We start from the raw sequence: 21,228 nt of genomic DNA, 5'->3' as shown, positions 1-21,228 counted from the left end.
CTCACACAGCTCTTTAGTTAGCTTACATAGCTTTCCCTCCAGGCTTTCTCACACCTCTGCCCGCCCCATCCATTCTACAGGGGCTCCTGGCCTCTGGGCCGCTTTCACAGCCTGTCTGCCCACCCCTCCTATGACTGCCCAGGGCCAGGGTTTCAACGCATTAGCTGCTGCCTCCCTAAAACCTCCCAGACAGACCCCAAGAGGGCAGCCAGGCGGGGAGCTGAGATTTTTACATACGGCTTCTCCCGGGTGCCTCCTTTTGGACACAGCCAGGCAGGGAGCCACCTGCCCTGGACACACACTGCAAAGCTCTCTGACCCATGTCCAGGTAGCCAAGGCCCGCACTGTCCAAGAAAGGGGTGATGCAAGCCACGTATGCAAGGTTAACTGTCTCAGGAAGCACCTTTTACAAGGAGATAGAAACGGGGAAAGTCTTTTCTTTTATTCAACCCAATATATAAAACATACTATCATTTCAACATGTAATTAGTCTTAAAAAAATGAGTAAGAGATGTCCCATCCTTTTTGTCCTAGCCGGTCTTTGGAACCCGGTGGGTGTTTCACACGTGGAGCCCGCCCAGGGGAAAAGCACCTGGACTCTGTTTCCAGTGCCCGGGAGCCACAGCTCCAGGAAGGCCACTGACCTCTCTGTGATGATACTGGGGTTCACGGTGACCACGTCCGTCTTCACCCCCACATCCATGGTGTACTTCTCCGAGATGGGGGGCAGGTTGCACCTGCAGAAGAGACAAGGCACCCAGGGCAGGGGTCAGTCCTTCTGCGGGTGGAGCTGACAGGGCATGAAGACCAAGCTGGGACGGTGGTCACATGGGCAGAGGGACCCAGAGGCAGCCAGGTGGGGGATCAGACGGTGGTCCTCTGCTCCATGCCAGGCATCGGGCCTGCCCCTCAATACAATGGACAAGCCTGGGACCCTGGGGGAGACACACAGCATAGCTCAGCAAGGCTCCTGCTGCACTGCTGTGATGACCATGACAGTGAAATGCAAACAACTCTGGGCCATAAGACACCTCAGGCAGTGGGACAAAAGAAAGCTCACTGTTAGGGGATCTAAGCCAGAGAGAGATGATGTGGTATAGCAGGAAGGACCAATGCCCAGAACTGCACCCCCAATTCTCGCCATATGATCCTAGCAAAAAAAATTATTTTTCATCTCTGAAATGCAAGGAACATTCAAAGACCACAGTTCGGAGCTGCAATGCCAGCATCCTATATGGGCACTGGTTCATGTACCGGCGGCTCCAATTCCGATGCAGCTCCCTGCTAATGTGCTTGGGAAAGCAGTGGAGGATGGCCCAGGTGCTTGGGCCCCTGCACCCACGTGGGAGACCTGAAAGAGGCTCCTGGCTCCTGGCTTCAGACCAGCCCAGCTGCAGCCATTGCAACCATCTGGGGAGTGAAACAATGGCTGAAAGCTCGCTCGCGCTCTCTTTCTCTCTCTCTCGCTTCCTTCCCTCTCTGCAACTTTGATTTTCAAAGTAAATAAATCTATTTTTAAAAAGACATCATTTTTTACTGTAACAACACTTATTATATGCCTGCATTGTCTGAAGACTTTATATGTTAGCCCCTTTCATCCCCACACTAACTCCAAGGGGCAGGTCCTATCACCCTCAGCTGACATTTCAGGAAGTTGAGGCAGAGTGCGCAGGCCGCTCCCCCAAAGAAACACCCATCCCAATCCCACCGCAGGCTGCCTGGCTTCAGAGCCTCCCCCGGCCCCGGCTCTCAGCTCTGGGGAGCACAGAGCCCATCTGCTCATGCACTCGTTCACGTTCCAAGCTCATCTTCTGAGTGATTACGACCTGCAGTTAGGACAGCAGTGGCTACAAACAGAAGCTCCTGTGTGTCCCCAGGTGGTCCCTGCGCGTGCACCGTGTTCCCTGGGGGTCTGGAATGGGGGCACCGGGGAAGAAGGCGGTGATTCCTGGGAGGAACCTGGTGGAACAAGTGGGACAGAGGGGCCAGATGACTTTCTTGGGGTCAGGTGCCTTGGCGATGGTGATGCCCAGCGTATGGTGACCGGGGCTGCACCGGAAAGACCCTTTCAGAGTGGCACTTCCCTGCCTTCCGGGGCGGCGAGTGGAGGAACCTTAACCCTGGGTCAGGGAGTGTGCGGGCCGGCTCCGGGCAGAGAGAGCAGTGTCCGTCACACACACCACCCACAGCCGGTGATACTCTGCGAGTGTGGGCAGGCTCTCCGTGGCTTCCCCCCACTGCAGACAGAGGGCTGGGAGTGCACGGCCCAGGCCCCCGAATGTGCTGGGGCTGTCTATTTCAGGACCTCCACTCACACCAAACCTCCCGGACACACCCGGCCCTGCCACCGACTCTGAGCAGTCCAGTGACAGTACCCGCGAACCATGGGGTCCCCCTGCAGGCTCCACCCAGGCCTCTGAGCTGCCAGCTCATATTTCCAACCCATCTCAAGATCTAAGCGAGGATCCCCAAAGATAAAAGAGAGAGGAATTACATCAGGAAGAAATACAAGGCCCAGTCCGCAGATTAATTGAAGCCAGGAGGCAGCCAGTATCGGAGCTGGTCATGAAGCTACACTGGTTCTACCCAGAGCTTCCGGAAAGGTGCCCGGAGGCCCACACTGACAGATCTGTACCTCCCACTGCCTGCCAGTCCTCAAGTCCTCAGGGTCTTCATGTCTGTTGTGCCATTTGCTCTCCACAACTCCCATTTTTCAGATGTACACACTGAGGCCCGAGTGCAACAACTCTCTCCAAGTATAGGTTCGGGGACATGAAGGGAGTGTGGGAGTGGGGAGGTCGGATGAATCCCTTGAGGGCAGCCTGGGGGCACTGGGCACTGAGAGGGAGTGGCACCTGGGGGCGGGGCGCAGGGTGGAGGTGGCAGGCGCAGCTCCAGGGTGACAGGGTGATGACTTTACAGGAAGACAAAGAGACAAAGTCGTTACCGGAAGACAAAGTCGGCGCTGTTGATCTCCCTCCCGCAGCGGCTGTTCTTCAGGATGCCTCCGTTGCCCACCACGGCGCACTTCTTAAACTGCGACCGGTTGTAGGGCATGTCCTGGGGGAGGCACACACGTCAGCGTCAGTGCCCTCCTGGGCCCCACCCTTGTCTGAGGCTCTCCCCTCTGCAGGCTCGCCCACCTCTGCTAGCACGGGGCCCCCCAGCCTTGCATTTTTTCCACTTCACAGATGGGAGGGGCGTTCAAGAGACTTGTTACCTTGCGATATGGCCCTGAGGTTCCTGCCTTCAAGGATGCCCAGGAGCCTGCTGGGAAGCTTACCTCCCTGCACACCCCCGCAGGCAGCAGAGCCTTCAGGGGCCTGGGCTGCACCCCGGGCTTCCAGGTGGCCCAGCCTGGGGGCGGTGGTGCACAGAGGGCTTGGGGACTGTCACTCCTGGCACAGCTTCCTTGGAGGGCCAGGCGCAGGGCCAGGACAGGGCCATGGAGGCATTTCACAGCCAGTGGGGAAAAGGCACTGTTTGACTTTTCTGACTTTTACCAGGCAAAGGGGAAAAAAAATAAAAATATCACTAGGAAAATGAGCAGATTCTTGTTGTGTTCTGTATGGAGTTTCCCAAGCTTTAATAAACCAAGAAGAACCAGATCATTTTCTGAAGATACAGTCTTCCTTTGGTATCCGAGGGAGACTGGTTCCAGCACCTTCCACGGGTACCAAAATCTGCAGGTGCTGCGTCCCTTATATAACATGGTGCAGTATTTCCTTAGCACCTACGCACATCCTCCCTATGAGCCAATCTTCAGATCTTCTCTAAGTTGCTTATAACACCTCACGCAATGTAAATGCTATGGAAATAGTTGTTAGACTGTATCTCTTAGAGAATAACCATGGGGAAAAAACCTGCACATGTTCAATGCTGACATGATTTTTTTTTTTTTTTAACATTCTTAATCCGCAATTGGTTGGATCTGAGGATGCTATAGAAATTTCTGGGCTTCAGCCCAGAACCACAGAATCAGTCTCCAGGGTGGGGAATAGAAGGCTGGGAAGCTGAATTTTTTACCAACCCAAAGATAGACTTATCTTTGGGGAAGCTAGGGATATGATCTAATTCAGGGACCGGCAAACTCTGGCCCAAGCACCACATCTGGCCTGCCACCTGTTTCAGCCTGGCCCACAGGCTAAGAATGGATTTTGGATTTTGAAATGGTTGGAAACAATCCAAGGAAGACTGTTTTGTGACACGTGAAAATTATATAAACCTGAGACGTCAGGGGCTAGGGAGAATGAAGTGTGGCCGGACACAGCCCCCCTCGCTGGCTGACCCGTGCCTATGGTGCCTTTGGGCTAGGTCAGACAAGAGTGGTTGTGACAGAGATGACAGGACTTGCAAGGTCTAATCCATTCACTCTGTGCTTCCCAGAGAATGTCGGCCCCCGGTGGTCCACAGCTTGCAACCAGGCTGTGTTGCGCCAAGTTCACCTGTTGTCACCAGGCTTTCTGTTCCAGGCCTCTGAGCCCCCAGCATGGTGATGCGGGAGAACACCTCTCACCCCAGCACGGTGATGCAGGTGACACCTCTCACCTGCAGCTCCTCCCCAGAGCCCCAGAACACCTGCTACGCTCCAACAGCCGTGGCAGAACGCAGGTGGATGTGGGGCCTGGTGTCCTCCCCACTCCCTCTAGAAGCAGGGGAGCCTAGGCGCTTGGATTTCATCCAGAAACAGCTGCAGCACCCTCACTTGGCATTTCTACAAACTGGGCCCACCATGCCCTGCCCAGGGCCTGGAGCTCCCCCAGACACAGCCGTGCACACACCCCAGACCTCCCTGCTCGTCAGAGGCCACACCTCCTCCACAACCGGCCCCCTCCCCCAGAGTCTGCAGCAGCAGTGAGGCCACTGAGCGCAGGCTCCTGAGCCTTGGTGATCTGAACGGTTCAAGTGGGCAGGATCTCCTCTGTGGGCCTCCAGGACCAGGAGGCTAGCCCTGACCGGCCTCCCTCCAGACTTCTTTAATGAGAAAGGAATGACACAAGATGTCTATCTGAAGTCCCTGATATTTTATACATTCTAGCAGCCCAACTTGTCCCAATCCGAGCCCCAGTGCTACAGACAAGGCCACTGAGGCTTTGGAAGAAAATGACCAGAATGCGATGTGCAGGGGCCGAGTAGGAGTCACGCAGGGGCAAGGCCGTGGAGGGCCACGGCTGGGTGGGCTCCCTCACCCCACCCAGACCCCGGTGCCCCAGGCAGCACCTTGGGGAACATGCGGAAAATCTCCTGGTTGATGTGGTAGATGCCGCTGGTGTCCACCTCGTACTTGAGCTTCGTCCCCAATGGCGTGTTCTTCTGAGTGGTGAAGAGGAAGGCAGGGGCATTGCAGCACCTGGACAGAGTGGACCTGCAGGGCAGGGGACAGGCGGGACAGATGATGACACTAGGCCAGGTCTCACAAGCACAGGGCTCTTGGGGCTAGGGCCTCTCCCACCACTTAGTCCATGCCCGCACCCACCCTGCATCTCTGCCTCTGCTGTCCCAAGGCAGGGCCTTCTTGCTTCTGCTGTTGCCACCCTTCCAGGACCCAAGCCAGGTTTGTCTCCAGGAGGCTCCAGCTGCCCCCACCCCACTGACCGCACTGGCCTTGAAGGCCGGAGCCAGACTGGGAGCCATACACACCATCGTCTGCCCATCTCCTCTCACGCTCCAATCAAAGCCCCTGATGGCAGGGACAAAATCCTGTGCAATGCCAGTCTCACAGGTGTGCAACAACTTGCGCCTGCGCATGGTGGTGTTAGCCATGCCTCCCACCAGCTTTCCTCAAATCTGCAAGGACACCACTACTTCCCAGACACACGCTCCTGCTGCCCTATTGATCCGGCCCCAGCTGGCAGCCCTGGGGAGGCCAGGCTCTTCCTTGGCGAGACAAGGTACACACAAGAGCCCCAAGAGCAGGACACATGCAGGCAACAGAAACGTGCACGTCCAATCATTCAGCCACTGATCTCGGGAAGTGGGGACAGAGTCAGGGTGGTGGGCTGACACTGGCTGGCTTCCTGTCCGACGTAGAACTTGGCTTTCTGAAGAAGCTTCCAAGGGTTTATTATTTTATCTTATTTATTTATTTTTTTTTTTAGAAAAAGTCCTGTGGTGTGGGTTTTTATCACAAAACCACTCAGACGTGAGCATCAGAAGGGTTAAAGCTCAGATGCAGGCTTTTGAAGAAGCCACAAAACCCCCCGGGGAGGGAGGCTGGGAGCCCGCCTGGCCAGGGCAGCCCGGTCTTGCTCTACTCTGCAGCTGGCGTCCCACCCAGCAGCACATTCATCCCCCCAGGCACGCCAGGGAGCCTCTGGAACGGGGTCAGACCCCTCTCTCATCCTGCTCCCCTTGCCCAGGGGACCCAGAGCCCTGCACCCTGGCCCCAGACCGTGCTGGATGTAACCAAGGCCACAGATCACTGCTCCCTCCCGTCACGAGTTTACTATAAGCCCACGGGGATCCACTGCCTCTCAACACAGCAGCAGCAGGCAGAGCGCGCCCAGCCACCTTCCCACCCCTGGCTAGGGCGTGCTCACCTTCAGTGTGCAGGGCCCCAGGAGGCAGGGACCACCCATGCCCTGGAGGCCAGTCTCCGCCACCAGCAAAAGATGGGGAAAGCCGCCCCAGGACTGCCATGGAAGCTTGGGTCACCAGCCTGGTGTCAGCAAGCCTGGATTCTAGTTTCTGCTCTGTCACCACCAGCTGGGGAGCTCCAAGTCTCCCCTGTCTGGGCCTCAGTTTCTTCATCTGTAAAATGGCTCTTCCACCTCCGACCCTCTTGACTCTGGCCTCTAGGTTGCCAAAGCCAGGAAAGCTATACACAGGATTCTTTTTGACTGTCTCTCTCGCAGGGGTCCCTGGGCAGCCCAGCTGGCTTCAAGCTGCAGCGAGTGATCTTTCTTGGGGAGCGTAGGGTTTCAGAGTGTGACTGAGGCTTTCCAGAGCAGAGGCCAGGCACCCGGCAAGGCAGGGGCATGGGGAGCATCACAAACCCACACCCAGCCCTTGCAGCTTCGCTGCGCCAGAAACTCGATCCTGCTGGCCCACTGCAGAGTCTCCCCGAGGAGGGAGACTGACTCACACTAACCAAGCTCCTCATGGACTGCCCTACACACCAGAATGCCAGCGTGCCTCGGCGAGGGCAGTGGGGTGAGGGGAGGCCTCCATCACAGGACTCTGTCCCCGGAACAGCAAAGCTCCTGCTGCCTTCCCACCCCCACCCCCACGCCTATGCCCAAACCGCACCAGGGTCCTGCCAACCATAGCTAAGCATCTTATCAGTGTTCCACTTGCTTGAAATGAGAGCAAAGGCAGGCAACCCACTGGCCTTAACATTCTTTCCATGTAGGGCCTGGCAAGGCCTGAGGTTACCTCCTCTTCCCACATCGGAAACCACTCTAGGCCCTGGATGTGTCTGTGTGGTCCCTGCCACTGGATCATATACCTGTCTCGGTTATCATCTTCCTGTCGTCTCATTATTTCCTTAGATGAGTAACCCCACCAGCTGAGGCTTCTGTCCCCACTCTCGGTCTGGAGGGCACCTCATGCATCTCACTGCGCAGGCCTCAACCGTCCCAGGCCATCTCTCCCACTCAGCACGCGGCAACACTGCTGAGGAGCAGACCTGCCGCACAGATCTCGTTTCCTGCTCTCCCCGTCCCTTGCTCAAGTTCATGTTCTAGGTGATGGTCGCTGAGCCTGCAAATGAGTGTCAGGCCCAAGACTGGGCTTCCCACGTCTCACAAATGTCGGTGGCACCTGTTCCCTCCTGGCTGCCACTTTAAACATTCACATTTCTAAACAGGTGCCACTTAAAACTACTGCCTCTAGACCTAGCCCCGCATTGCAGCAAACTAGAACGAATGACTTCTAAAGACAACACGCTTGAGAACGCCCACGGTTCCCAGCCTCCCCGGAGAAGTCTTTCATTCTGAGAGCTCCTTGGTACCCTGAAACTCTGCCTGTGCTGCCGAAATTCAGTTTAGACACAACTGCTAGGACCCTAAAATCTCATAAAAGAAAAAGTCCAGTTGCACTAAAATATTGCTTTGCACTCACAGGATGTTAGAGATGAGGTCTACCACTAATGGAAACAATTTCTGGACATCTCCTACCTGCTTAGCTCCCTCAGGAGCTCATCTGTACATTTTGATTAGAGGGCAATTAAAAATATAACCGAGCTGAGCGCTCTGAGAAGGTGGCGGAGCTGCCCCAGGAGAGAGGAGGTGGGGACGACAAGGCCACGGCACAGGGCTGGGAGGCGTCTGGCAGAGACGACACCGACCTGGTAGGGCTGTGCCAGGGTTCAGGGAGGACTGTGATGGGGGAAGCCCCTGGCGAGAGCCCAACCCCCGCTGCGTGTGGACTCAGAACCTCCCACTGGCCAAATGCCTAAGCCCAGCAAAGTCCCAGCTGCACCCGCCCGCAGGACAGCGGAGACAGAGCAGGTGGTGGGTGGAGGAGCACAGGAGGAGGGGAGGACAGAGGAGTCGCAGGTACTTGAACTGGTTGGCTTCCGAGATGTTCATGGCCCACTTGCACATCTGGAGGCTCTTCCACCTGTCGAACAGCTCCGACTGCTTCACCCTGCGGGAGAGGAGATGGAGACGTGACAGGGGCTGCACCACGCATCGGCGTTTCCTTCCTTCTTTTCTCCAAAGGTTTATTTATGTATTTGAAAGGCAGAGAGAGAGGGGGGGAGAGAGAGAGAGAGATAGAAATCTTGCACCTTTTTGTCCATTCCCTAAATGGACAAGGTTGGTCCAGGCCAAAGCCAGGAGCCTGGAATTCCATCCAGGTGTCCTGTGTGGCTGGCAAGGCCCCCACGTGCTCGGATCATCTGCTGCTGTTTTCCCAGGTGCATCAGCAGGGAGCAGGATCAGAAGCAGAGCTGCTGGGCCTCGAACCAACACTCTGATACAGGTGTCGAGGGTGGTGAGTAAACTTGCTGCGCCCCAATGTGGGCCCCAAAGTGTCATCACTCCCTCCTGCTCCCCCACAGGCCAAACCGTGGTCTGGGCCTTTGCATTCATTGAGTTTTCTCATTTCTGTTTCCTGATGCTCTGGCACCCGCTCCCTGCTAATTCCTGGAAATGGCAATCGAACCCCCTTTCAGCAAACCTTTCACAGGCAACGGGCCCACCCACGCCCATGCCCTCAACCACGCCTTCTACCTGGGAGATCTGGGAGCCGCTGTCCCCCTGCCTGGGTCACCGCAGGGCTGCATATCAGACAACCAGAGGCAGTTCCTACACCCCAGCGCCGACAGGTGACTACCAGCCCTTGCCTAGTCCTTCCCACCAAGTCCACAGCAAGCCCCTGCCTCCTGCCTCCTGCCTGGTGCCTGCCCATGTGGGCCTGTGTGTCATGCCTCCTGCCTCCAGGGATCCGGGAGCATAAAGACTACTTCCTGTGTAACAGCCATTTCCACCTCTCCATATCTTACCATGAAACAAACCTGACACATCTCAGAACATTCTTCCACACAGTTCTCAGGAATAACTGTCTATAGAGGGAAGACGCCTGCTTCCCTAGCCTGCCAAACACCCTACTGTGCGCAGCACACAGTAGGACTCATAACCACGGCTTTCTCCCTCCTCAAGGGCAGATCACAGTTTCCAAATGATGGAAAAATCACACACGAGGAACTTGAGACATGCGCTGTTCTCTGAACACCCGCGGCCAGGCTGCAGGCTGTCTGCACGGCTCAGCGCGGGCACAGTCCACCATGCTCTCAGGGACGGGGCTGCCTACATCACACAGGACAGGGAGCTAGTTTGCAAATGACCTATCTATATTTGCATATTCATCATGATGCACACTTACGATGTTTTAATGCTGTCTCCCCTGCTTCTAGGACAGTGCCCACAAAAACAGAGACACTCAGTACATGAATGGACCAACACAAATTCCCATGAACAGTCGCTGGCTGGCGGGCGGTCAGTGCATTGAACTTGGATAGTTAGGACAGGCACTCACCTGCCTTCCCAGGGGCTTCCCTCTTTTTCAGACTGTAGTCCCAAGCCCTCCCTCCCATGTGTGCACTCCAGCGGCTGCGTCACCATCCCCTGTCCTTATCTCTTCTGCCTTTCAAGTAAGAAATCGTTCCTGGGGGGGGGGGGGGGATGGCACACCTTGCACCTGTCATTTCAGCATGGTTGTAGGGTTGTAGGGTGTTCTGCAGAATTCTCTGGGACCTCAGCCTCTGGGAGTCCCAGGAAAGACCCTGGCCTGCAGGAAGTCATGAGATCCAAAGATGGAGGCTCCCCACACCCCCCAGGCAAAGCCAGCATGCCTGCTTGTTCCGGAAGGCTGACGATGCACCGTGCCACCAGGCTCCTGCTGGGGAGCTCCAGCTGGACACCAAGAAGCTGTGCGCTTGGGAGGGCACCTGCAGAAGGAGGGCGCCCGCATCACCACTGGGCGAGGCTCGCTCATCCCCCGAGCTCTGTGGCTGAGGTTCTCGGCCACACACGCTGCTTCTCTGGTTGATGTCCTAAGGAGCCCAGCAGGCTGCTGCTTCCAGAAGCCAGCGACCAGCACATGAGCCAGTGGCGCTAAGCTCCTACAGGCACTAAGGTCTGTTGGCTGCACCCAACCCTCCAGGGTGACAAGGAAACCCAGGTCCTGGGCCATCGAAACACTGTGAGTCACAGCTTGGGACATCCCCTATCAGAGTGCCTGACTTAAACCCCAGCCACTCTACTTCCAATACAGCTTCACGCTGATGTGAGAGACCTGAGCCTGGAGCAAGGTGCAACTGTTTTAAAATAGGCCTCCATCTTGTCACTCGGGCCTGACCAGGCCCTGAACCCCAGAAGCTCCTAAAAATAAATAAATGAATTCCCCTTGCAATAAACTCTCCTAGCAACAACCAATCAGCAGATAGCAGGGAAATACCTAAAGTTCCAGCTGTCTTTTCGGGGCAGTTAAGGTGACTGATAACATCCAGAGACCCTGAGGTTTGGCACGTACACCCCAGCAGCTCGGACCCTATACTTTAGCCAATCAATATAAACTTTAGCCAATCAATATAAAAGGCATCAACCCCAAAGCCATCCAACCATCTTTACTAGGTCCATTCCCGCCACTGGATGCGCTAATCAATTCTAAGAGATGTCCTTTAAATTTCCCGCATGATGAGATGATTTGCTAAATGGTACTATAATGTATAGAATGTCTCTAAAAACCCTATAAAAACCCTGTTAACTGAAGAGTTGGGGCTCTCAATTCAAATCCGCTGCATTGAGAGCCCAGGCCCGGACCTGTAATAAAACTCTCATGTGTTTTACAGCGATATCGGCTCCTTGGTGGTCTCTGGGAACAATCGAACTGGGCATAACAGATGCACACCCTGGGAAGGCAGCAGGTGATGGCTCTCATGTGGGAGAGCCAGATGGAGTTCCTGGCTCTTGGCTCCAGTCTGGCCAAGCTCCACCTGCTGTACCTCCTACATATGGGATCTCAGGCAGCTGAATGAACCTCTCCAGGCCTCAATTTTCTCAGCTATGAAATGGGCATAGTCTCTTGCACTTGCAGATGTGTTAAAAGTATTGAATAAGATGACACAATAAAGGGACCAGCATTGTGCTGCAGCGGGTTAAGCTGCCACCTGCAATGCCTGGTTTGAGTCTCAATCCAGCTCCCTGCTAATGCAACTGGGAAAGAAGCAGAAGTGCCACCCGGTGGGAGACCCAGATGGAGCTCCAGGCTCCTGGATTTGGCCTGGGCCAGCCCTGGCGGTTGTGGCCATTTGAGAAGTGAACCAGCAGATGGAAGAGCTCAGCCTCTCCCTCTCTCTCTGTTACTCTGAAACCTGTTTGTTAATATTTCTGAATATTAATATTAGTAAGCTGTGTGGGTTCTTGCCACGAATTCTGAATACTGGCTCAAACAGACCAGACGACATGGTAAGTTTTTAAGGTTTTATTCAGCAAGAGAAATGCAATGTCACCCACTCTCCCTCTCCCCTTGACTGATCCTTGCAACTCATAGGCCACTGCCTCAAAAATCATGGAAGCATAGCCCTGGCAACAGGGCAGGCCAGGGTCCCAGGCTCAACTGTTACCAGCATCTAGGCCTTATTCCCGGTGCCTCCGATGCCGTGTCACACCCTGGACCAAGGCCGGAGTCCAGACACCCAGCTTGGACCCCTGGCTCCATTGTCAATGTGTAAGGAGAACTTGGGCAAGCCATGCTCTCTCTCGGGGACCCGCTGCTTCACCTGTACGACTGCTACGACAGCTGCTGTGGTGGGTGCAGAGGTGGGCGGGATTCACTGGGAATGGCACGCGTGGCTAGGCTCCATAAATCACTGCACGAAGGCAAGGATCCTGTAAAGACGAAGCGCTGACCCCAGGCACCGCTCTCCATCCCCCGGACACTAGAGGAATAACAAAGGCCTACACCGCCCAGTGGAAGGGCAAGAAGGGGTCCTTCAGTGGAAGAGAGACTGCAACAAGGGGAGCGGCGGTGACCAAAGGACAGGGTGGCACAGCCCAGAGGACCTGCAGTCAATCCCGCCCCCTGGGGCAGCCAAATATTTAACATCCAGCAGAGGGAGACGAGGGGTGGAAGGAGAGTGCCAGTTCTTCTCTTAAAAAAAAAAAAAAAAAAAAGGTGTCACTCCCAGGTCGAAGATCTGGGCACTCTAGCAGCAAAAGAACCAGCATCATCTTAAAACCTTTAGATACACAGCTCCTATCAGCTGTTAACTTCTCATTACAAATAGATAACCAAGGGTCACCTGGTCAACCTGGAGGAGCCAGAACAAGATAAATCATCAGGCAAACTGAGCAGACAGAAAACTTGGAAGAACAAAATAGAACTTAAAATATTCTAGTTGGTATCCCCAGAGACACTGAAGGTGCGAATGCAACCTTAGACATGAGAATAGGCTGTTCTGAGAACAAAGAAAGAGCCCCTGGGCAGGGAATGGGGATGCACGAATGGACACGCCAGAGCAAAGACGAGGTTGAGGGGTAGAAGTGCAAGCAGAACAATCCGGAAGATCCAGTACACAACTCCTAAGGGCACCAGGAAGAAGAAGCAGAGAAAGAGGGAGAGGAAGACAGAGGATTGAGAAAGTGTCCAAGAGTTTGGTTATATGCTGCAGATGCAGAGCCCACTGGGCACTAAGCCACACCACGGGGACATTTGGAACTGCCAGGGGCAGGGGCGGGGCGAATCATTTCAGAAAGAACGACCGTTCCCCCTGGATCCCAGAAGATGGTGGAGAAGTTCTTCAACACCACAAGGGAAGATGACTTTCAGCTAATATATGAACCTACTAAACCAATAAATAAACCATTGATCCAACTACCATCTAGCCAGCCCATCCAACAACCCACCAAGCCAGCAATCTAACAACCCACCAAACCAATCATCAAGCACAGAGGAAAGTTTTAATTTACTTAGACATGGAATGACTCAAAAATCTTACCTCTCAATCCCATTGCTTCTTGGGAATTTTCTTTAGGATGGGTGGAAGTAAACTGACGGAGTAAATAAGGAAAGTTATGGGTCCCCTAAAGGTGAATTCAACCTGTGAAGGCAGAGAAGGGAAGCCTCAGGAATGAGAGCCATGTGACCCACTAAGAGCAGTGTGGCCAAGCTGGAACAAGAGGATGGAAGGAGACCTTAGAGAAAAAGACTGATGGACAGAGAGGCATGTGCATGTGTGTGTGTGTGTGTGTGCGCACGTGTGTGTGTGTGTGTGTGTGTGTGTGTGTAGCAGAAATGTGGCATAAGAGAGACCCAGGGTACAAGCAGGGGAAGATGGCTAGATGCCCCAGACAAAGGGAGAGAAAACACGTACCACAGAACATGGACTCATGGTGCCTCCCCGGCCCTGAGCGGACAATAACTGCACTGCACCAATTACGGGAAACACTGTTTGCCAATGTTCAACTCTCATCGTCAACCCCCGGAGCATGCCCCCCAAAAGGCTTGTTGTGGTTGCAAACAGAACGTCAGCGTTATCAGCCTTGACATTTAGAAAGCAAACTCGGGATGACGAATGCCGAACACAGGTGGGGAGAGCTGCAAGGCAGAGGCAGTGTTAAGCAGCCTCATCTCCCGGCGCGGGATCGAGAGACGCTGTCTAGATTTGGTTTCATAGAAGAAATAGATGATTTAGACGATCTATAGATAGAAGGACTAAACATAGCAATGCCCTTGAACTGAGGAAACTTGGGGAGGGGGGACGCAAGGGAGCGGAATCCACACCCACCAAGACAGGGCCTGGGAAAAGGAGTAAGACTAGAAACCGCTGCCTGCATGATTTCCTGAAAGGCCATCAGAGCAGAGCATGGCAAGGGGCCAGGCTGCGGGAGAAGGCGCGGGGCAGGGGCTGGGGCTTCCCTTGGAAGCTTCTGTGATTGCCTGGATTTCTCACATGCAAGAGCAGAATGAGAGCAGAGGGGCCGGCGCTGTGGCGCAGTGGGTTAAGGCCCTGGCAGGAAGCGCCGGCATCCCACATGGGCACCAGTTCAACACCCGGCTGCTCCACTTCCGATCCAGCTCTCTGCTATGGCCTGGGAAAGCAGTAGAAGATGGCCCAAGTCCTTGGACCCCTGCACGCATGTGGTAGACCCGGAAGAAGCTCCTGGCTCCTGGCTTTGGATCAGCCCAGCTCCAGCCATTGCAGCCAATTGGGAAGTGAACCATTGGATGGAAGATCTCTCTCTCTGCCTCTCCTCTCTCTGTGTAACTCTGATTTTCAAATAAATAAATATATCTTAAAAAAAAAAAAAAAAAAAAAAACACGAGAGAATGAGAGAAGAATGATTGCCGCCTCCTTACCCTTCTTTCTCCCCCTCTCCTTCCATTGGCTCCTCTGTTGGCAGCTAGGTCTCACCCACTTCCTGTGTCCACTCGTTCACTTCCTAACAGCTCCTGAGCCCACATGTGGGGCAGACCCAGAGATGCCTGAGCCTGGGCCCTGCCCTCAGAGCCCCCTGCCGGGCAGAGGAGTGTAGCTCAGTGTCACAGGGCAGAGTCCCCTCCCCCCACCCCCCCAGCCCCAGCGCGTGCCTGCCCAGCAGGCTGGGTTCCCAGCTTCTCTCTTGGCCTCAGCACCAGGCTTGGTATAAAGTGCCCAGCCCCAGAAAGGGGGGGCGGGGTGGCAGCGGAGGCCAGTCCTGGGAGTTACCAGACAAAGGCCCCATCTAGACAGCAACCGTGGGTTTTCATTTAAACACCAAGAGGTCTAGAATGACTAGAATCGAGTATATAATTTTCACAAGAACTAGCGACGATGCCTTCTCATAACGAGTCCTCAGACAGCGATTCCTGCCGCATCAGAGCTGCCGGCGAGCGAGGCACCTTCCATGTGGGAATTTTCCGGCTCACTGCCTGTGAGCACTGATTTCAGCCTCCTTGGATCCAAATCACTCCCCGATGAATCACACGCCTCCCAGGACGGGACACCAGCTGGCATCCTGTGCGCCTGAGGGGACGCCAGCGCGTCTGCCTATCCATCCACTTCCAGCCACAGGCAGGAACTGAACCCTTCCCGGCGACTCAGGGCTGGTCCCACCGTGAGTCCTGCTCAGGGTGCTGGGCTGGAGAACCAGGAGCCCGCGGGTGGCCGGATGCTGTCACAGGCACTCATATCAGAGGCTGGCCTCTGGGGCTGTTTGATCGTAGATGTGGGGGACCCACTGACCTCAGCCTGGGGACTCTAGCAAGGAGGTGCTGGGCTCGCTGCTCCCGACTACCTCCCAGGCTCACCCCACCACCACCACGCACCGCCATGCACCACCATGCACCATGAACAGCCCTGGCCTCTCCTCTCTCCTCTCCCTCAGATTTCCAGGAGCTTAGGGACCACACGGCGAGCACCTGCCGTGGAAGACAGGCCGTGCAGGACCCAGCTAGGCTGGGGGGCACCAGCCGAGTGCTGCAGAGGTGAGAACTAAGGCCACACCGCACCACCCGTGGGCCGTGAAGAGGGACAAGGCGGTCGCCACACTAGGGTCTACCACCACCTACACTGTTTGCGCTCTAGGACCTGGGTGGGCCATTCCTAACCTGGCCCCGGACGGAAGCTGCAGAGGGCACTGCAGTGGCCTGAACTGCGTCCCCTCAAATGCCCGTGTTGCTGTCTCAAGCCCCAGCACCTCGGAATGGGGCTGTGTTTGGAGAAAAGGCCCTCAAAGAGGAAAGAAAGGTTAAAATGAGGCCAGGAGCGTGGTCCCCAACCATGCTTCCTTCTAGGAAGAGGAGCTTCCAACACAGACAGGACACAGGTGGCAGGGACCCAGTGACAAGAAGGCCACCTCCACGCCAGGAAGACAGGAGAATCCGCTCTCCCAATACCCAGCCTCCAGGATGAGGCGAAGACGGAGGGGGTCCTGCTGTTTCAGCCGCTGTCTGTGGTCCTTTGTGCCAGCAGCCCTGGCAAACTGGTGCAGGCACAAGCCCAGCACACAGGAAACGCGCGGGCCAAGGGCTGGGAAGTCCCACACACAGAAGCACAGCTGGTGCATGCGGTCCTCAGATCTTCCCAGCCAGCCCGCAGGGTAACCACAAGGACGCTGAGCTGCGTCCTCAATGGCTGTGCTCTGGCTTCCACAGTAAAGACGCCAAGGTGTCTCTACCAAGATGGCTGAGCTCGGAGAAGAGACCCAGGCTCTCTCGTGAGCTCACGACGGTGGCTCCTGCCTGACGTGACGTCTGGGCAGCCGCCTCTGCCACTGCACCTGCCCAGTGCAGGGTTTCAAACCCCAATCAGTCCCCACCCCCTTGCCTGCTTCCAGCCCTCCCCTGGGGCAGCGTTTGGTGAAGCAGTTGACCTTGTCGCTGGGGACACCTACATCTCCTGTGGCAGTGCCTGGGCTCAGCTCCACGTCTAACTCCAGCTTCCTGCTAACGCACACCCTGGGAAGCAGCTGGTGACGGCTCACGGACTTGGGTCCCTGACACCCCCACGGGAGACCCAGGTTGAGTTCCAGACTTCAGCCTGGCTCAGCCCTGGCCATTACAGGCATTTGGGGGAGTGAACCAGCAAATGGAAACTCACTCTCTCTCTCTCTCTCTCTGCCACTCAAAAAAAAAAAAAAAAAAGGTAAAAAATAATTTCTTGAAACCCTCCCCTGGATACCCATGGCCCCCAGGGAAAGACAAAATCCAGACCTGGGTCTGCACTATAAGGCTCCCCATCTGCCCTGCCAGCCCCCCTAGCTGTGTCACTGTGTCCCCAGGCTCGCTGCTGGCATTGGGCCATTGTACATACTCTTCCTTCCATCTGGAATCCTCCATGGCCCTTCAGATGGGAGATCCAGCACCCTCTCCTCAGGGACATCTTGCCTGACAAACCCTCCAGCCCAGCCAAGGTCAAGTTTCCCGTGCTGGGCTGCGGGTACCACGGAGAGGGGCCACAATGTGTGTGCTGAGCCCAGGGCTCTTGGAACTGATGGGAGGGGACTGCCTCTTGCATTCATCTCTGGACAGAGCACACAGACCACCATGCAGTGCGGGGGCCATCACCCACGCAGCCCATCGCAGCTGGGCGTTTGGTCTCACCCTTGGGGCTTCCCAACGCAGCTGATGGAGGCTGTGTGTGACAGCCCAGAAAAGCTGCTGCTGCTGCTCTTCCAAAAAGGAAAGAAAGAGGTGACAGAGAGAGAGAGAGAGAGAGAGAGGCATGAATATTCACGGAGCACCTACAGTGTGTGCTACTATACAGACAGCTGGGCTACTTGTTATATCAGCTAATCCACACAACAGCCCTGCAAGGGTGCTTAGTAACACCCCCATTTTTGTAGGTAAGGAAAGACTCAGAGAAGTTACGTAATTTGTATAAAGATTGAGAGCTGGAAAGGCCCAGAGTCAGCTTTGGACCCTGGGACTGCCCACACCCTTCCCGTGTCACACACCACCTGGGATCACATCAAATGGCCCGTGTCCGCCGGCTGGGGTCAGAGGTCCCCGAGTTCATGTCCAGGGGCCCATGAGTCCATACAAACGGTCTTCTAAGCGTTCACAGAAGAGACTGGGCAGTTAGCCTAGCAGTTAAGATGCCCGCATCCCAACTCAGAGTATCTGGGTGTGATTCCCAGCTCCGGTTCCTGACCGCAGCTTCCTGCCAAAGCAGACCCGGGGGGACAGCAATGATGGCTCAAGGAACTGAGTTAACGTCACCCACGTGCGAGACCTGGTGTTCAGTCCTCGCCCCCAGCTTTGACCCTGATCCAGCCTGGGTGGCTGCAGGCAATCGTGGAGTGAACCTGTTGGTGAAGCTTGCTCTATTAGTCTCTCTCTCTCTCTCTCTCCCTCCCTCCCTTCCTCCCTCTCTCCCTCCCTCCCTCTCAAATAAATAGATTTTTTGAAAGTTCATGGAAAACATATATTATTAAAAAAACCTATATGTGAATTTAAAATGTCAGGCACCAGAATAAACTAATTTGACTTCCATGAACTTTCTGGAAGTATTATTGTACAAGCACCCAGTGTTGCCTGCCTCTGAATAAGCTGCCATTTCCCCACACCCACATAGAACCGTTTCTATAACACACAGATTCTGTCATTATTACTGCAGTGTGAATTCCTCCAAACGGGTTTGACAAGTTCACAGAGATTCTACAGGGAAGGGACGCGTCCAACATTTCCTCCCCAGGCTGTGGGAGAGCTGCAGGTGACGCCCTGTTGAGAGGTGGGCAGCAACGCAGTTCTTTTAACCATTTGTGTAAAAACCACATCAAGCACCTCTGTGCACACACGCACACTCTCTGGAAGGAGGCACACAGACACCTCGGTCGCCTGGGAGAAGGAAAACCCCACGGCTGTGAGTGGGGCTCTTCACCACACCCTCCTGTGTTGGATCCTGCATCGTGTCAATAGTTTCACAGTCAGAAGTTTTTTGAGGCCACAGTTGTGGGACAGTGGGTTATGTGCCTCCTGCAGTGTGGGCATCCCACATCAGAGCACCAGTTTGAGTTCCGGCTGCTCTGCTTCCGATCCAGCTCCCGGCTGACGGGTCTGGGAAGGCAGCGGAGGATGGTCCAAGTGCTTGGGCCACTGCCACCCATGAGGGAGATGTAGAAGGAGCTCCAGGCTCCTGGCTGCGAGCTGGCCCAAAGCTGGTTGTTGAAGCCATCTGGGAAGGGAACCAGTGGATGCAAGATCTCTCTCTCTCTCTCTCTTTGTCGCACTCCCTTTCAAATAAATAAATGAATAGACCTTTAAAAAGAAAATCAAGAGTTCTAATGAAACCATAGATTGTCGATAGCAGGAGGATGGCGCTTACCCTGTGGAGCCAGGCACGGGCTGCATTTCAGTAAGAGGCACCTGGGCACTTAATTTCCACCCCAGAGGCATCCAGTGATGCTGGCCAAGGACGCCGGGAACTGAGCCAGGGATGTCGGCAACCAGGTCACCAGAGGTGACCTTGCAAATTTGGCTGTCATGAAGCAGGCACAGCTCTGCAGAGCTTCCCACACGCCAGTAGCCCGGGGAAGGAGGCCTGGTCTTGGTTCTGTACCACACTTCCTGTCCCCTCCTGCCCTGCCCTGTCCTGTCCATCCCGTCCCACCCCACCGCGGCCACACTCACATGGACAGCACCTTCACTTCCAGGATCTCGTGCCTCAGCTCCAGGCATCTCGTGGAGTTATATTCAAAAGGCCCCTCGTAAAACTCAAAATACCTGTGAAGCAACAGGAAGGGAGGTTACATGGAGCCCCAGCCATGCTCTCCCAACCCTGCCTCATGCTTGGGTCGGAGGGTGGGGAATCTCTCCCAGGCAAAGCAGCCCCCGCCCAGCAGATGAGCTGGTAGAGGGGTCCAGGCAGCTTGCAGGGCCCCCCTCCGTGGATGATGACTGGGTGACCAGGGACTCTGAGCCGCCCACTGCCCTGGGGGTGCATGCATTTACAGGAACAAGAACCCATCTGCATGACAGGGTGATCCACAAGTAGGTTTGGCTCCCAGTTCCCAGCTGGGACAGAGTGGGCAAGAGGGGGACGCTCTGCACTGCGACAGGGAGGGTGTGGAGACCAGAGTCTGCATGCTCCAGCCAGCCTGCCCTCTCCTGTCCTCCTGCCCTTGGGAGAAGGACCCCCAGCAGCAGCCACAGCACGGCTGAGCTTCCCACGGCTTTTCCCACCTCACAGGGCAGTTCCATTTCCATCAGCGCCCTGGAGCCCCAGGCCCACACTGGCACGCAGCTGAGCCTGGCGTTTCTTTCCTTCCACTTGACCGCTGAGAAAACTGAGGCCGAACAGACAGAGCCCCAGGTCACCCTGGCAGTGCAGGCTGGGACTGAAGTTTGGAGTAGCCTCCGCCCTGGGCAGCAACCGCTGGGGGGTGCCCTCGCCCTCACTGTCCACCTTCCTCACTGGCCTGCAGGGGAACCTCAAGCAAGCCCACCAGCCCGTGGCAGTTCCCTAATTCACTCTAGGAGTTCACCGATTCGCCCCACAGAGCCACACAACTCTGGCAGCGGAACAGGGACATGAAGCTGCACATGGGCTCCAGGCTGCTCCTGGCCCTGCGCGTGGAATGCTGGTATCCCCTGGGAGGGACCCTCGGGCCACCCCTGGAAGGGGGGTGCCTGGTGGGGCAGAGGCTGGGAGAACACTCTTCAGGGGGCCTTTCTTAGGTGAGGAGATACCTGCCAGGACAGGGGCCAGGTGAGCGCTCAGCTCTCCTCCTGGCCTCTCTCTGGGGTTGCTGAGTGGCTGGGGTGGGGGAGGCTTGGATCCCTGGATAGCCTCAACTCCATGAGTGAATCAGGCACTGGGTGCTATGGCCCAGCACCGGGGACAGAGGACACAGGCATCCCTGGGGCATTTACCAAAGCCCTGCCTACCAAGGAGAGGGTCATTTCACAAGCGCCCTTAGGCGCTGATGGAACCAACACGTGCAAACCCGCAGACACGCGCGCCCTGAGAAATCCTAAGACAGAACTGGTTAGTACTTAGAGGGGAAAAATCCTAAAAGATTTCACCCACTAGACCGACTTTTTAAAAACCCGCTAATTGGGGCCAGCGCTGTGGCACAGAGGGTAAAGACGCTGCCTACAGTGCCGGCATCCCATATGGGCACCAGTTTGAGTCCCGGCTGCTCCACTTCTGATCCAGCTCTCTGCTATGGCCTGGGAAAGCAGTAGAAGGTGGCCCAAGTCCTTGGGCCCCTGCATCCATTGAGTCCTGGAGGAAGCTCCTGGCTCCTGGATTCGGATCGGCGTAGTTCTGGCCGTTGCATCCAGCTGGGTAGTGAACCA

General features: G+C 55.6%; 1 protein-coding gene across 4 annotated transcripts in view; it reads right to left on the bottom strand.

The window, feature by feature from the left end:
* The window catches only part of ST8SIA5 (ST8 alpha-N-acetyl-neuraminide alpha-2,8-sialyltransferase 5), a 69,531-nt gene that overhangs the window by 8,167 nt on the left and 40,136 nt on the right, over window positions 1-21,228 (bottom strand). For 2 of the 4 annotated variants that reach the window (XM_051851247.2, XM_051851248.2), the window contains 5 exons: window positions 19,558-19,650; window positions 8,503-8,589; window positions 5,221-5,365; window positions 2,948-3,060; window positions 645-737 (listed from right to left, as the gene is read on the bottom strand). In XM_051851247.2, coding sequence (XP_051707207.2) covers window positions 645-737; window positions 2,948-3,060; window positions 5,221-5,365; window positions 8,503-8,589; window positions 19,558-19,650 — 531 coding nt within the window. The remainder of the gene's footprint in view (window positions 1-644; window positions 738-2,947; window positions 3,061-5,220; window positions 5,366-8,502; window positions 8,590-19,557; window positions 19,651-21,228) is intronic. The other 2 variants (XM_070050245.1, XM_051851249.2) reach the window with 1 other exon arrangement.

This window comes from Oryctolagus cuniculus, chromosome 10 (genome assembly GCF_964237555.1).
Source record: "Oryctolagus cuniculus chromosome 10, mOryCun1.1, whole genome shotgun sequence".
NCBI classification, from domain to species: domain Eukaryota; kingdom Metazoa; phylum Chordata; class Mammalia; order Lagomorpha; family Leporidae; genus Oryctolagus; species Oryctolagus cuniculus.
The sequence above is the reverse complement of the archived record's forward strand: the minus strand, read 5'-3'. Positions and strand labels throughout refer to the sequence as shown.